This window comes from Kogia breviceps, chromosome 14 (genome assembly GCF_026419965.1).
Source record: "Kogia breviceps isolate mKogBre1 chromosome 14, mKogBre1 haplotype 1, whole genome shotgun sequence".
Classification (NCBI taxonomy): domain Eukaryota; kingdom Metazoa; phylum Chordata; class Mammalia; order Artiodactyla; family Physeteridae; genus Kogia; species Kogia breviceps.
In genome coordinates this window covers 65677040-65693427 of record NC_081323.1, presented here as the reverse complement: position 1 = coordinate 65693427, position 16388 = coordinate 65677040, and the positions used below count along the sequence as shown (strand labels likewise).

Below are 16388 nucleotides of genomic sequence, written 5' to 3'. Positions count from 1 at the left end.
ATGACATGATCTACCGAAAGCCACTGACCCTGTCTGAGCCTCAGTTTCTTCATCTAGAAAATGGACAACTGCACCTACCTCCCAGAGTGGTTGTAAGGAATAAATGGGTTAATTCATAAAAAGCTCTTAGCACAGTGCCTGATGATGTGTCAATGCAGTGAACCCAAGTGCTACTTGTAAGTTACATTTGAAATTTCCACGAAGCCCCCAGCCATTCTAAGTGAAACCAAAGAAGAAAGTATAGGGTAACAGAAAAAGAATGGTAGCTACTAATATGCGTAATAACCATGCCCATAGGTATTTTATCTTAATGCATTTTTAGGCATGGCCAGTGAATCTACAGCTGGCTGTTTAGAGATATTCATCTTAACCCCAGGCCAGGATCTACAAATGTAAATGCCTAGGAGAGCCTGGCAGGTAATAGAAAGGAGTGAAGTGGGCCGGGAGTGGCGATAGGGAGTGGTGAAGACTGTGGCAAATTGGAAAGCATGTATCCATTCAAGGGAACAGCTATGATTCTGCCACAGACAATTGATCCCTTGGGAGAATGTCGACCCAGTATTACCAGAGGTCCTTGGGTTTGTCCCTCCCCAAGAGAATCCAGAACTTTGGAGTTCATAAAACACAATGGTTGTATACTCCATATGGTTGTCTGCCCTTGCTTTTTCTATCCAACAGTGTATTTTAGAGTGCATTCTGTCTGATCATATATAGTAGTGGCTGCCTGGAGATGCTGTATTTTATTTTATCAGCCCCTATGGATCATAATTTTGGTTGTTTCCATTCCTTAAAAAATGTAAAAAAAATACACACACACACACAATTGATCATCATTATTCACTGATTCTGTATTTATAGGTTTACCTACTTGCTAACGTTTATTTGTACCCCTAATTCAATACTCATGGTGCTTTCGTGGTCATTCGAGGACACGTGCAGAGCTAAAATCTGGGTCCCCTGATGCACACATTCCCAGCTGAGGTGGAACAAGGTGACACTCGGCCTTCTTGTTTCAGCTCAGACTGTAAACAAGGGTCCTCTTCGTGGCATATTTAGAGCCACGTTTTTGAATTTTTGTAGCTTTTTAAAAATATATATATAGTGATTTTGCTGTTTAAAATGTCCACCAAGTGTAGTGCCGAAGTGCTGTCTGGTTTTCCTAAGGGCAGGAAGGCTGGGATGTGCCTTATGGAGGAAATACGTGTATTAGATGAGTCTCCTTCAGGCATGAGTTACAGTGTTGTTGGCCATGAGTTCAATGTCAATGAATCAATAATATATTAAGTAAAGTGTCTTTAAACAGAAATGCGCATAAAACAAAGTTATACTATAGTGATTGGTTAATGAAAATTTGGGGACCAGAAGCTCAAAGGAACCTAACTGTGTGCTTCCCTTACGAGCGACGATGGTTCAGTGATCACTAATTCAGTGTTTGCAGTGGCTTCATAGAGCATAACCAGTGTGAACAACGAGAATGTGTGTGTGTGTGTGTGTGTATGTGTGTGTATACAAACATATACCTCTGCATACACAAACATACATTTTAAGCTTCTAACTGAAAGTTAGCATCTCCTTTAATTAAGAGCAATGTCAACAAATCATGTTATTAACAGAATTATTCACAGTATTAACAGATAGTAACAGTAACCGCATTGTTTCTAGACTTTTGCTCCACAACTTTCTCTGCATGTTTAGAGTTGTGAATGACGGGTTCTGAGTTCAGGTGCTAAGGAATTCTAATTGCCATAGTCTTGAAAATAGAGCCTGCTATCTGCTTTTCAAAAGTGCTTTTCCAGATTTTTTTTTTCCTCCAAATGTTCCTTATAGCAAACTCCTAAGGCCAAAGGACAGACTCAGGCAACAAATACTTATTTTGCACCAACTGGCACCAAACAGGTGCTAGGCCTGGGGATCCTGGTGTTGAACCAGATAAATAAGAGTTTCAGGTGGCAATTTAATTGTGAAGACAATGAAATGCATTGAGAGAAGATTTAGAAAATTTTGTAATAAGTTTGGGGTTGATATGTATAGAGATAGAAAACTGGGAAACACTAAGACAAGGTAATTATTAATTCTAGGGTAAGTCAAAGTCAGGCAAGAAGGAAGAGTAATCACAGTGACAAAGGGGCCCAGCTGTGTGCAGTGTTTCCATCATCTTTATAATGCAAACCCTGAGTGTTGATCGAGTCGGAAATACTATATGTGGCCACACTGCTTCTATGGGGAAAGAGGAGAGGGTTAAACAGGAGCTAAATTATCATCTTCCACAATGGGAAATCAACATCTGATGCTTAACAATGAATAATCAAAAATTAGTGATATAATGCTACTTAGGCAAGTGGATATAAATGCTAAAATGACCTGCTGACTCAGTTTCCTAGTCTTTTCCAGCTCCCAGAGGCTGCTTACATTCCTTGGCTTGTGGCTTCTTCCTCCATCTTCAGAGCCTGCAGTGTATCTCCTAATCTCTGTCTCTGACCCTCCTGCCTCCCTCTTATAAGGACACGTGATTATACTGGGCTACCAGGATAATCCGAGATAATTATCCCTTCTCCAGATCCTTAATTTAATTTTAAAAGTCTTTTGTCTCATGCAAGGTTTTCACAGATTCCTGAGATTAGGATGTGGGCATCTTTGGAGGGTGGGACATGAGATCAGAGAGAGGTGGGTGAGGTCTTCTAGAGGAGTCTGAACTTTAAAATGGACAGAAAAACACTGGAACACTTCAGCCAGACGTCAGCAAACTCTGACAAGTGGGCCATATCTGGTCCCTGTCTGTTCTTTTATTGTTTTATTGGGACATAGCCACTCCCATTTGTTTCCACATTTGCTTTTGTGCTACAAAGGCAAAGCTGAGTAGTTAGGACCCAGAATGCAGGCCCTACCAAGCCTATAGTATTTATTATCTGCCCTTTACAGAATGGTTTGCTGACTCCTGGCTTAAACAATAGAAAAATATATCTTGCATTTTAATGATAGTATGAATATTGAAGATAATGATATAAACAGAATATATAAGCATTAGGAGAGAAATGGTTGTAAAAGTAACAATAGGTAACATTTTTGTGTACCTGGCATTGTTCTAAATGTTTTATATATTCACTCATTTAATCCTCATAACAATCTTAGAAGTGCTTTTATTATACCCATTTTATAGATGAGGAAACCGAGGCATGGGAGTAGTTAAATGACTTGCACGTGGTCACATAGGGCAGCGCAGAGACTTGAACTCAGGCAGTCTGGCCCTGGAGCCCATTGTGTTACTCTGCTGATTGACGCTGCAGGGGAAAGAGGCACTGCTTTTGCCTGGGGAGCTGGAGGCAGTACTCAAAATAGAGGCAGTGCTTAACTTGGCTTTGTAGGATGTATAGGAGTTGGACAGCACAAATCCAGAGGACTTTGCTGGCTGCAGGGTTGGGAGTCATATGAGGACCAGGGACTGAGCAGCTCTGAGATTCAGAGGCAATTTGGCTTTGCTACCAATGGCAGACCACGGCTGAAATGGACTCAGAAATGGCGTTCAACACTATAGGACCAGCTACCTGACTTGTAAAATTATGCAAAATGAGAATGCTGAGCCCCTTGTTTAAAGGGAACCCTTTTGCACTGTTGGTGGGAATGTAAATTGATACAGCCACTATGGAGAACAGTATGCAGGTTCCTTAAAAAACTAAAAATAAAACTACCATATGACCCAGCAATCCCACTACTGGGCATATACCCTGAGAAAACCATAGTTCAAAAGGACACATGTACCCCAATGTTCATTGCAGCACTATTTACAATAGCCAGCACATGGAAACAACCTAAATGTCCAATGATAGATGAATGGATAAAGAAGATGTGGTACATATATACAATGGAATATTACTCAGCCATAAAAAGGAATGAAATTGGGTCATTTGTAGAGATGTGGATGGACCTAGAGTCTGTCATACATAGTGAAATAAGCCATAAAGAGAAAAACAAATATCATATATTAATGCATATATGTGAAATCTAGATAAATGGTACAGATGACCTATTTGTAGGGCAGGAATACAGACACAGATATAGAGAACGGACATGTGGGGGGAAGGGGAGGGTGGGATAAATTGGGAGATTAGGTTTGACATAAATACACTACCATGTGTAAAATAGATAGCTGGTGGGAACCTGCCAATACAGCACAGGGAGATCAGCTCGGTGCTCTGTGATGACCTAGATGGGGGGATGGGAGAGAGGGAGGTCTAAGAGGGAGGGGATATAGGTATACTTATAGCTGATTCACTTCATTGTACAGCAGAAACTAACACAATATTGTAAAGCAGTTTTACTCCAATAAAAAAAATTAATTAAAAATGTTATTTAGAAATTCAGGCTCGCAACATCAGAGCATTAAATCAAGCACAGGGCCCTCCTCAGTATAGTCCCCATGGGACCGCACAGGTCACACACCCATGAATCCAGCCTGGCTGGGGGCTGAGGGGTTAAGCTGCCATTGGGTAGCTCCTTCCAGCCACTGAGGCTGGACTGATTAAAAGGACTTGGCAGTGGGGTAATTACAAGTCCAGGAGGCCATATATGGTCCTGAGTCCAGGTTCTCCTCCAGGATGAGGGAGCTGGGCACCAAGTCCCCTAAGAAACAGGACCAAGGTTTAGGGAGCTCAGACCAGGAAGCCATCTTCATCCCCAGAGTCCAGGGGTCAGAAAAGCAAAGGTATTAATGTTTCTGAAGCAGCCCTGAGCACATCAATCTTCAGATGCCCATGAGCCTGGAGCTTGGACTGTTTTCTTTGGCACAACCTCCTGGGATAATTTATTTTTATCAGTAAAACTTGGAAACTGTTGAGCCAAGCAGCCACGTGGGGAGAAGCAGATTCCCAGAGTCTGTGTCTCGCTTCCCCGCCCTTGCGAGGTGGAAGACCAGGGCCATGGTCATGCCAATGTCTTTGTTGTGAAAGGGAGGAGGTGGGAGAGGCTGAAGGCAGAGATGGAGAATGAGGAAATCATGGTGGGAAAGAGGAGGGGGCAGTAGTGATCTGGGGTTGCTGTGTGCACAGCTGTCCTGATTCTTGCCTTGGATCTGAATGGGCTCAGGATCAGCTACATAGGTAGTTTTCCTCACTCAGATTTTCTCTCCTTCCTCTTGCTCTGATCAGAACCTGGCCCCTTTGGTTTGGAGTGATGTCTGTCAAGGGTTCTGACATTAGCCTAATTGAAATAATTCATACTAAGGTGTGAATGACTGAGTGGCTTGGTTCATTGGTTCCTGGTCACATTTTCAAAGAGCCTATTAAGGCAAGTGAAGGCTCCCAGAATATACGGAAGAACTCCTTGATGGAGTGGGGTAAGGGCTTCGCTCTGTCTTTCCTGCATTCTATCTCCTTGTCACCCTTTTAAAAATAAAAGTGTAGTGGGCACAGGGAGATCAGCTCGGTGCTTTGTGACCACCTATAGGGGTGGAATAGGGAGGGTAGGAGGGAGACACAAGAGGGAGGGGATATGGGGATATATGTATACATATAGCAGATTCACTTTGCTATACAGCAGCAACTAACACAACTATGTAAAGCAATTATACTCCAATAAAGATGTTTAAAAAAAGATAAATTTCCAACTTTTCATGCCAATTTATTGACAAATTAGAATGAATACATGGCAGTCATTCACGAGTAAATTGATTTGAAAAGAAGATCTAAGTGGATTATTATTAGTCTTTAAAACTAAGAACTTTAACTCAGTAACTTAATTTCCAAGGATAAGCTACACGGATAGTTTGTTCCTATAACAACTTAGTGTCCACCATCTTTCACTTAAATACATCAAGACTATTTTCAAGGTTTGATGACAACCTCTAGTCATATAAACTATATGCCACAAGAGTTTGTCTATTTCAAACCACTTTCCTTTTTGCTCTCTTGCAGAGCTAGACATTCCGAATAATCAATGCTGACCAACCTACATATGGATAGCTGCAATATAGCATTTCATTCCAAACACCTGTTAGAACATAATTAAAATATCCTTTAAAAATCAATCTTTTCTGAAACTATGCCACTCAAAAATCGGTGTTTATGAAGCAATGCTTGTATGATTTCTGTTGCTTGAAACTGTGCCCTCATGCTGGCAGTGAGATTTTTTTGCCTTTTGTTGCCAATAGTAAATTATAGCCCTGAAGTTATAACATATCTAACTTCCTCCACAACTAATGTGATATATTTGTAAGACTTGTGTTAAATAATGTTTGAAAATAATTTCATGTGTAAAAAAGAAAAAAAGAGTGTAGTGGGCAGAACATGGGATCTGGCATCAAGCAGACCTGCATTCAAATCTCACTCCTCTATTCTCTATCGGTGTGATAGCAGGAGCAGTTATGACCTCGAACACTACTTCAACCTCTCTGAGCCTCAGTTTCCCCAGGTGGGTGATGGGGATAATCAATGACTCCTTCATTAGGTTGTTGGATTACATAAAAAGATTTCTGAGCCCAGTAACATAGAGTAGGTCTTCAAGAAATATCAATTCCTATTCCCCATTCCTTTCCTCTGACCTTAGAAAGCAAGTTCCTAGAGGGTTAGGCCTGTGTCATGGAATGACTTGGTGAAATGTCATAGAAAGGGTCCTGATTGCATTGGAACCAGAGACCTGATTTCAATGCTGTGTGTGCTCTTGCCTTGCTGTGTAATCTAGGGCAAGTTGCTTACCCACTCTGGCCCAAAGTTCCTCTTCTTTAATAACATGAAAGGGATATGTCCTACCTTCAGGATTGGGGGAGGGGAGGTAAAGGAGATAATACATGTGAAACAATTAGCATAGGGCCTCCACTCCCCTTGAAAAGTCAATTCTCTCCTTAAAATTAAAGAAAAAAAATTTTTTTGGACTCAATTGTCCTCCTCAAGAAAATGAAGATAATGCCTCCATGGCTCCCACTTCACAAAGTGCCTCTGAGGCCATGTGAAATAATGTGACCATTGGGAATAAAGGCCATTAGGAAAGGGGAGAGGACAGTGTTAATATCGTCGTGAGATGTGGAGAGATGTTTCAACCTTCCTGGAGATCAGACACTTGATTTCTGGATGGTGACCCATGGGGTTGTGTCTGACAATTCAGGACACATGTTTCTTTCCCTCCTTCCCTCCCTCCCTCCCTCCCTCCCTCCCTCCCTCCTTCCCTCCCTCCCTTCCTTCCTTCCTTCCTTCCTTCTCTCTCTCCCTTTCTCTCTCTCTTTCTTCTTTCTTTCTTTCTCTCTCTCTCTTTCTTTCTTCCTCCCTCCCTCCCTCCCTCCTTCCCTTCCTTCCTTCCTTCCTCTTTCTCTCTTTCTTCTGTTTAGCCATGAGCAAAGTTATTAATGGGCCCTTGGCAGAGCAAGTTAATTTCTTTATTTCCTAATTAGGAAAAAGGGCAAGCACTGCACTAGCGCTGGTGGCACTGGTTCAGCGTGGAGAACCTTGAACCGACCTCAGGGTAGACAAATTCAGGCTTTAAAAAAATTAGTACGTTTCAGAATACTCAGTGAGCTCAGCAAATGAGAGTCTAGGCAAAGGAAGGAAAAACGAAAAACAAAAGAAAATCAGAGGAGAGGACAAGAAGGGAGGAAAGATTTGGTTGAAGTCATCTTTCCCTTTCACTGAGAATAGTGGGAGTCAGAGACAGTGTCTGGAATCCTTGGATGAAACAATTCCACCACCATGATCTCCAGTGGCCGAGAGAGGTAGCTGGTTCAAGAAGGCCATTTTGGTAAAATAATCCACTGCTCATATTCTAGAAGTACTCTTTTGATAAGACAAACAACACCCTGCTGATCTAAACTTATCAGTCATTTACACTTTAGCATGAATTACTTCAACCAGGTTTATTTTTTGATACTTGACTGAGATCATTAGCTAGCCACCTGACCATTAGAATGGGGTTCTCCATAGGATGAAGGGGCTTATGTCTGTCCAGTGGCTGATGGGATAACCAGTTCTTCTCCTTCATCCCCTTCTTCTTCTCCTTCTTCTCCTTTTTTGTAACGGGAGCTTCAAAAATTTTTAACTTATATCCTGGTACTCTGAGAGGTACTTATGTCCTTCCTGGAAGGCAGTCTCTTGCCTGATCATTCCATCTCTAACAAGGCTAATAATGTCTTTTTTTTTTTCTTTTTAAAATTTATTTATTTTTGGCTGCATTGGATCTTTGTTGCTGTGCTCAGGCTTCCTCTGGTTGCAGGAGCATGGGCTACTCTTCGTTGCGGTGCACGGGCTTCTCACTGCAGTGGCTTCTCTTTGTTGCACAGCAGGGGCTCTCGGTGCGTGGGCTTCAGTAGTTGTGTCAGGTGGGCTCAGTAGTTGTGGCTCGTGGGCTGTAGAGCACAGGCTCAGTAGTAGTGGTGCACGGGCTTAGTTGCTCCGTGGCATGTGGGATCTTTCCGGACTAGGGCTCGAACCTGTGTCCCCTGCATTGGCAGGCAGATTCTTAACCACTGCACCACCAGGGAAGTCCCTAATAATGTCTTTAAAATAGATAATTTGCAGTAAAACTATTCTGTATGATACTGTAATAGTGGATACATTTCATCATACAGCTGTGAAAACCCATAGAATGTACAACACCAAGAATGAACCCTGATGTAAACTACGGACTTTGGGTGATAATGATGCATCAACGTGGGTTCATCGATCGTTACGAGTGTACCACTCTGGTGGGGGATGTTGATGGTTGAGGAGGCTGTGTATGTCAAGGGGCAGGGACAGGGGCATATAGGAACTTTGTACTTCTGCTCAATTTTGCTGTGAACCTAAAACTGCTCTAGAAAACGAAGTATTTATTTTTAAAAGTAGACAGTTCCAAATAAACCTAAGTTTGGACCTTGGTAGGAAAACTCAGTTTTCTCTTTTACTCTTTTCATCTACATCCTTTCCCACATCCTCTTGGGAGGAGTGGATTGAGATATGGAGCAAGGTCTGAAACCCAGCCCAGCTGTCTGCCAGTGGTGGGCAAGTCTCCTCCCCTCTGGGAGCCTCAGTTTCCCCATCTGGAAAATGGCACGGAGCTGTGGAAAAGTACCCACAGAACACCTGCATGGGGCTGTTTCCGGTGGGTCACTTTTCCCGTGTCTTTCAGAGGCGAGTCTGGAGCTGGGAAAACTGAAAACACCAAGAAAGTCATCCAGTACCTGGCCGTGGTGGCCTCCTCCCACAAGGGCAAGAAGGACACAAGTATCACGGTGAGTGGTAGTTCCTGCCCTGTGGCCACGACTTAGCAGATGGGCCTCCGGGCTCGTGGGCTGACCGAGGGAGACAGCACCGTTGAGAAGCCCAGGACTTGGCGTTGTAAGGAGTCAGGGCTGTGTTTCACTGCCCCTCCCCCAGACAGCTCACCAGAGGGATGTTTTCCCTCCTGGGTGGGCCCGTTTGGGTCTAGGTGATTTCTCGCTTTAGCCAGGATCATCTCCTGAGGGGTCCTGTCCTGTGAAATGAGAGGAGGAGTCTTGATTGACATCAAAGCTTCTCAACCGTGGCATCAAAGTCATTTTGGACTGAGTCATTGTGGGGCTGTCTTATGCCCTGGAGGATTTTTAGCAGCATCCCTGGCCTCTCCCCACTGGAGGCTGGTAGCGAGCTCTGCCCTCAGTTATGCAACCAAGAATGTCTCTAGACATTGCCAGGTGCCCTCTGGGGGACACGGTCACCCCTGCTAGAGAACTACTGCCTGAACTGAATCTCTGTAAATTCCCTAGTTGTTGAGGGACACCTGTCATTCCTCCATGTGTCCCTCAGGTGGGAACCCCAGGAGATGGGAACATTGGTGTCACTCAGCATACGGGCTTTGGTCCAGTGCCCTTGACTGAGCACCTACTGTATGCCAGGCACTGCCAGGCTGGGGTCCAGCAATGAGGCTGAGAGGCACTGTTATTCTAGCTACTGAGCTTTTGGACTCGTGGAAAAGAGAGCTAGTCATCAAATAATCCTACAGGTCAACCCATGATGATGCAGTTTGATTAAGGGCTTAGAAGGAAAAGAAGAGTAGGTTTCTAGAATCATCCCTTCTTGGGTCCATCCCTCTCTTCCTCCTCCGTCTTAGCCCTGCCTCGTCTGTCCCAGAGGAGGCGACAAGCAATGGGGCTGCTTGAAGGACCTGCCAGCGCCTCTGTGTGAAGGTTTGGGGTGGGGGCACGGGAATGGTAGAGCGGAGGCCTGAAGAAGGCCTGGGGTGTCACTGGTTCCTGCCACTCTGGATCTTGCCTCTGGGGCTCAGAGGCAACACTGGAGCAGCCACAGAGACCAGTTCGTCTGGAGGCCCTCGGAGATCTCGGGTGGGCACTGGTTGTAGCCTGGGGAACCTTCCTCCCTCAAACAGACGCAGGAAACCCGCACTGTCTCTGGTACCGTGTATAGGAACAAATAGCGCCAAAGTTCACGTGGCAGTTAAGCACCACTTCCCACCGCCTTTCCTTTTCCTAGAATAGTGATGATAAGTAATAGTAATACTTAATAATAGTGACTGATCTTTATCAAGCACTTGCTGTGTGCCAGATACTTTTTTCTCTGTGTGTGAGAACACATCTCAGACAGCATCTCATGAGACACAGTTTTAAAGAGTGCAGCTCGGCCCCAGCAGTGAAAAAACGTTGAAATGTCTGAGTCTCTAAGAAATTAGAAAAGAAAGCAGCAAAACAGAAAGGAAATTGAATCCAAGAAAAGTTGCTGCTTTCCTAGTTGGAGAGTCTTAGAGAATCCAGGCTGTCTGAGCGGGGGGATTGAAATCGTATATTCTCCAGACCCTGATGTACGTGTGATGGAAATAACACTGACATTTGTTTTATACTGTATTGTTCAACCACAGCAAGGCCCATCTTTTGCCTACGTGAGTAACTGGGAGTGTTTTCCTGGTGTGTACGGGAGGCACGGAGTGTGTTTAGATGTGCATGCTCCTGTCGCACCCACTGAGCCCCATAGCTGATGGTAGAATGGGCTCGGTCCCCAAGTTTCACAGCCCAAACCTACAAACTCACTGAAACACCGTCCTGCGTGTCCCCAATGTCAGTGTGGGGCGTGGGGTGTGTTGCCACCCACGGGACCCATTGGAATTCCCAGGGTTGACCTCCAGCCGGGAATGGATTTCCCCAGTTCAGAATGGATCCCATATTACCCTTGCCACCAATGTGTCCACCACCGGTAACCCTGACTGGAAGGCCCTGGAGACGTCTGTTCCGTCTGGTTGAGCCTTTTAGGACCTTCTTGCCCTAAAGCTTCCCTGGCTTGATTGACAGTCAGTTAATGGCACTGCTGTGGCATGCCTCTCTCCCCACTCCCTGCCATCAGCCCTAAATATCTCCCCTGAGCCCTGTCCCCTCTGCACTGGTGTGTCCCTGTGCATGTGTGTGCAGTGCATGTCTGTCTTTGCATGCCGGTTGCTTGACCCAAGGCTCCAGAAACGGGAGTCTTGGTGTTCACAATGCACTAGCTTTGGTGGCACGGTAAGGCCCCAGCTATTGCGACACACAACCGGGCCCTGCTCAAACCTCTGCATATGTAAACTCATCTCTAACTCAGAGCTTGGGGGGCTGGCATATGGGTCCCAGCCTGGAAGAGACCCTCAGATCAAGAGATCCTAGCGTGTGCTAGGATCACACTCAATCCATCTTAGTTAGACCTGGGCGGCAGTGTCATAGATGAAGCAGAAGGAGAATCAGGCTTCTTATATGGGATCTGCTCCTGTGTGACTTTGGCCAAGTCACTTAACTTCTCTGGGCCACTGTCTCATCATCCATAAAATGAGTGGTTTGGACCAGATCTTCATGTTCAGAGCTCTCCTGAGAAGGATCTTTTGGCCCCAGCAGCTAGAACTCCCATTCTAGGAAGGGAACCTTTTTCTGGGGATACTGGGACCCCAAGTTTGTGTTGACAGAAGTGACCCCATCAGTCTTCTTCCCACTAGTCAAGCAAAGCCCTTTGCTCTCATTGTAAATTTCCACAAGTCCCAATGATGGGGACTCCACTGTGGCTAGGGTTTTCACAGAGATGACACTTTTATCTTCTTTGGGAGCTGTGAAGGAAGAGGGCATGTTAATAAATAGACACGTAAATTAGTAGCTTCCTGTTCTGTTCCTTTAGGGACAGCCACCCGTGATGCCCTCCTGGTGTATAGAGGAGCAGGGAGAAAGCTGTGCGCAGCCTTTTCCCTTCTAGAACCTTTCCCAGCTTCTTTTTAGCCCAGTCCAACTGCCTGAAAAAGAGGACAGGGGAACCAGCAGAGAAAACAGGAGAAAACCCTCAGGACCCATACTTCCCAGGGTCAGCCTGGAGGAGGAGCTGGGTAGGAGAGCCGCTGAGCCAGTCTGCAGCTGCCATGTCGTGGGGATAGGCAGAGAGCAGCTCGATGCTTCCTGGCATGATTTACCTTGTTGGCCCTTTCCTGCAACAATTAATCACGTGACCGCGTTTGTGCACAGGAGCCCCCTCAGAGGGGGCCGATGGGCTGTGTACAGTCTCAGCTGCATTTAACCTGATGAATGGAGCTCAAGCAACCTGCTTTGAAGCTTTGTTCTGCAGTCGGTTTGAAGTATTTCCGGTGGGTTTTGCACATTCCTTACTTGTCTTCCATAGGAGACTTCAGAAAACTGGTCCTGAGAAAGGAAAAATTGCAACTTTAAAAATTTGCACTAAAACCATCAGGAGAAGGGTTTTAGTGATTTAGCTTGAAGAAAGCTCTTGTCAAACATAAGCAGCAGCAGTACTGACGTGTACAGCAGGGCAGGTTGTGCACTGCACAACTCCATGGATTCACTATGATGTAAATGACATCCTGGTGTTGTACAGTGTGGCAGTTCTCAGTGGCAATGATGTCACATAGATGAGCAGGCCCTATTTAGGAAAAAGTGGCCTTCCTAGGGGATGTCCTTACAGATGTCCCGGCTATAAGAGAGCTCAGACATTTGTTTCTCTTCTGAAATCCTTGAGTAAATCTGGACATTAGCATTGGGAGTCTCAGATGGGTAGATGATAGGATAGGAGAGAACCCATGGGTTAAGGGCAGAATTTTGTGACAACATCTGTGCAGGGCAGAGCTGTCAGTGTCTATGTCACTTTCTCCAATAACTAGATGTGAATGAATTTTAGGGTGAGCTGGAAAAGCAGCTTCTACAAGCAAACCCCATCCTGGAGGCTTTTGGCAACGCCAAAACTGTCAAGAACGACAACTCCTCACGATTTGTAAGTAGCAAAGCCACATGGGTTTTCTGGAAAAGGCTCGGGTCCCCTGGTGTCACCTCCTGCCTGAGAATGCAGAGTATGTGTCTGCAGGGGACATCTGAAGCTGAAGGGATGGAGGTGTGCATTGCAACAGCATTTTGCTCTGCATCTCCAGTCCTGTCTTGACCTTACAACCCTGCAAGTACTCCAGCCACTCGCTCCCTCATTCATTCACTCACTATTCATTCAACAAATATTCATTCAGCATCTGCTATATACTAGGCTCCCTGTTAGAATATGACATTCATAATTCATTCAGTAAATATTTACTGAGCACCTAGTAAGTGCTAGACACTTATACCCAATACTCATTTATTTATTCAGCAAAACATGCATTGAGTACCTACTATGTACCAAGCACATGCAAGTTTCAATAAACATTTATTACACACCCACTGTATACAATCATTCTGGCAGGCATTTTTACACACACCATTATCTCTCTCTCTCTTCGTTTGGCTCATTTTCATTAAGCACCTACTGTATAGCAGACCCAGAACTAGACGGCAAACAATTCAGACGTGGTTCCAGCCATCACAAAGCTTGTGGCCTAGTTGGGGAGCCAACAGTCAATGAGGCAGGACTTCCCACACAGGCTTTTCCAGGTTCCAAGGGCCCCCCTCACTTTCTCACCTGAGCCTAATGGGGCCAGGAGAACCCTGAACACAGGTGGTTGATGACACTTAGACAAAAATTATCTTGTTGTACAAAAGAAGTGGGGGCCTCCACTCCATAGGAGAGTCAGAAAGATACTCTTTTTTAAGAGGAATGATGCTTTTTAAAAGAATTATTTTATTTATTTATTTTTGGCTGTGTTGGGTCTTTGTTGCTGTGCGTGGGCTTTCTCTAGTTGAGGCGAGCAGGGGCTACTCTTTGTTGCAGTGCTTGGGCTTCTCATTGCGGTGGCTTTTCTTGTTGCGGAGCGTGGGCTCTAGTCGTGTGAGCTTCAGTAGTTGTGGCATGAGGGCTCAGTATTTATGGCTTGTGGGTTCTAGAGTGCAGGTTCAGTAGTTGTGGCACATGGGCCTCGTTTTGCTCCGCAGCATGTGGGATCTTCCTGGACCAGGGCTTGAACCCGTGTCCCCTGCATTGGCAGGAGGATTCTTAACCACTGCGCCACCAGGGAAGCCCAGAAAGATACTTTGATGAGGAAATTTGGAGGAAAGACTGCATCTGAATTCCACCAGTGAGGAGGGCCCCTGCTGATTTGTGGGTGCCCCTCTGAACTGTCAGTCACCAGATGGGACCCTATGAAAAACTCTTTGTGGAAACCTCTGCCTCGCCCACGTAGAGCCGCTCTGTGGGTATCTCTGTGTCCTGCATATTCACACGCATGGGCCCCGGCCTTGTCAACCCCAAGACCCACTTCTTATTACAAGTAATTATGCGGTGTTCCCTTTCCTTCCCTGAAAAATTAGAGTCATAGATAACATCACCTACTACACACATCAGATTTAAAAAAAATAGCACAATGCACTTGCTATAATATGAAGGAGAAATAAAACAATTCATAATTAAAATGTGCATTTCAGTATATCAGTTCTCGGGCCAGACCACATATGAAGACACAATGAACTAGTCAGACCCTTGCGTTTACATCCAGAATCACTGTGACCTTGACAACTACAAATGCAGGCTGAGACAAGGCGGGGTTCGTCTGGGGACTGAAGCCATGGGATGGGATTTTCCAGAATGATGACATACTCTTTGGAAAGCTCTGAACCAAAGAACAATTTGCTCTTGAGTTACATGGATATGACATTCCTACATGAGAACAACATTAACATTTTTTGAGTGTTTTTATCTAAAACACCTTTAGGGTCTAGGCTCAGCTAATTATAAACAGGTTTTTCACCGCCGTGTTAGGTGCGACATTTGAAAGTCATAGGGTAGGTGGCTAATGCTTGGTGTCTGGGACTCTCTTGGTCGTTGCAGGATGCCCAGCATCCTTGGCCCCTGTCCACAAAGAGCAGTAGCTGCCACCGTCATGTAACAATTCCAGTCCCTCCCCCAGATTTCCAAAATCCCCGTGGGGTTTGTTTTGGCTGCACCAAGAAGCACTGCATTTGTGCGTTGTCACCCAGTGCAGAGTTTCTAGGATGTCAGTAAACGAGAGAAAATTCAAAGTGAATCCCTGAAATGTCCCCACTCACTGGTGCCCCAGGCCTTCTGGGGAGGAAGGCAAGACGGCTCCAGGACCAGCAGGTTCCTCTGTTACAGTTGCAATGACGTTCATTGTCCTGAATCATTCTCCTGTCTGTCTCACTTCCTGATGGAGAAAGAGTGAGGGTTTTGTCGAGGCCCAAGCAAGCCTAGGGGATGGTGCCTCCCACCACGTAATCACAGGTGGGTGAGGACGGTAAGGATACGATCCTTTGTCAGCTGTTACGAAAGCAGGAAAAGGGCCGGTGCTGCCAGATGCGGGACCCGGCTCTTCTTGGTTTTGTGGTTTGGCTGAGGCAGAAGGCAGGTGGATTGGCATCTTTTCCAAGTGGAGAGATCTGATGGGCCCCGGGGCTGGGGGCCATGGCCCAGCCCTGCCTACAGAGCCTCCTATGCAGGGCCTGCTCAGATAGCACGGCTCCCTGGCATCACTGTTCATGCTCACCTGCCCCAAAGAAGCGGTTTAATTCGCAGCTGGATGAACTTGGGCTTGATTGATCACGGAGGCCCAGCGTGTTTCTGGGCAGGGGGGCAGTGGGGGAGGCCTCCAGCCACTGGGTGCGGCAAAATGTGCCTTCTACTCATGGCTCTACCTCTCAGGAGCATTACCACACTGGGCAGGTCCCACTAGCTCTCTTGGCCTCAGTTTCCCCACCTTTAAAATGGGGAGAGATATGATGGGCTGAGGGTCATTGCAAGAGCAAGTGAAATTGATTTGAGAAAGTGTTTTCTAAGTTCCTCTGTCGCCATAAGGCCCTTGATCTTCCCAGCTCAGGAGATGCTGACCTGTGAGATTCTTGAGTGTTTGCAAAAACCTCTCTCTGGTTTTCTTCTTTTTCCCTTGAGTGCTCCCTGACTTCTGTCTCCCCACTTGCCTACAGCATGAGGGTGAGGGGCTGAGGCTGGGGAACCCACCGTGAACTGTGTTTTCCTGTTGGCAGGGTAAATTTATCCGCATCAACTTCGACGTCACGGGTTACATCGTGGGAGCCAACATTGAGACATGTATCC

General features: G+C 45.6%; 1 protein-coding gene across 6 annotated transcripts in view; it reads left to right on the top strand.

Moving 5' to 3' along the window:
• MYH11 (myosin heavy chain 11) overlaps window positions 1-16388 on the top strand; it is a 122078-nt gene that overhangs the window by 48967 nt on the left and 56723 nt on the right. For 3 of the 6 annotated variants that reach the window (XM_067013496.1, XM_067013497.1, XM_067013498.1), the window contains exons 5-8: window positions 9085-9187; window positions 10807-10827; window positions 13083-13175; window positions 16319-16382. In XM_067013496.1, the coding sequence (XP_066869597.1) occupies window positions 9085-9187; window positions 10807-10827; window positions 13083-13175; window positions 16319-16382 (281 nt within the window). The remainder of the gene's footprint in view (window positions 1-9084; window positions 9188-10806; window positions 10828-13082; window positions 13176-16318; window positions 16383-16388) is intronic. The other 3 variants (XM_067013499.1, XM_059038282.2, XM_059038284.2) reach the window with 1 other exon arrangement.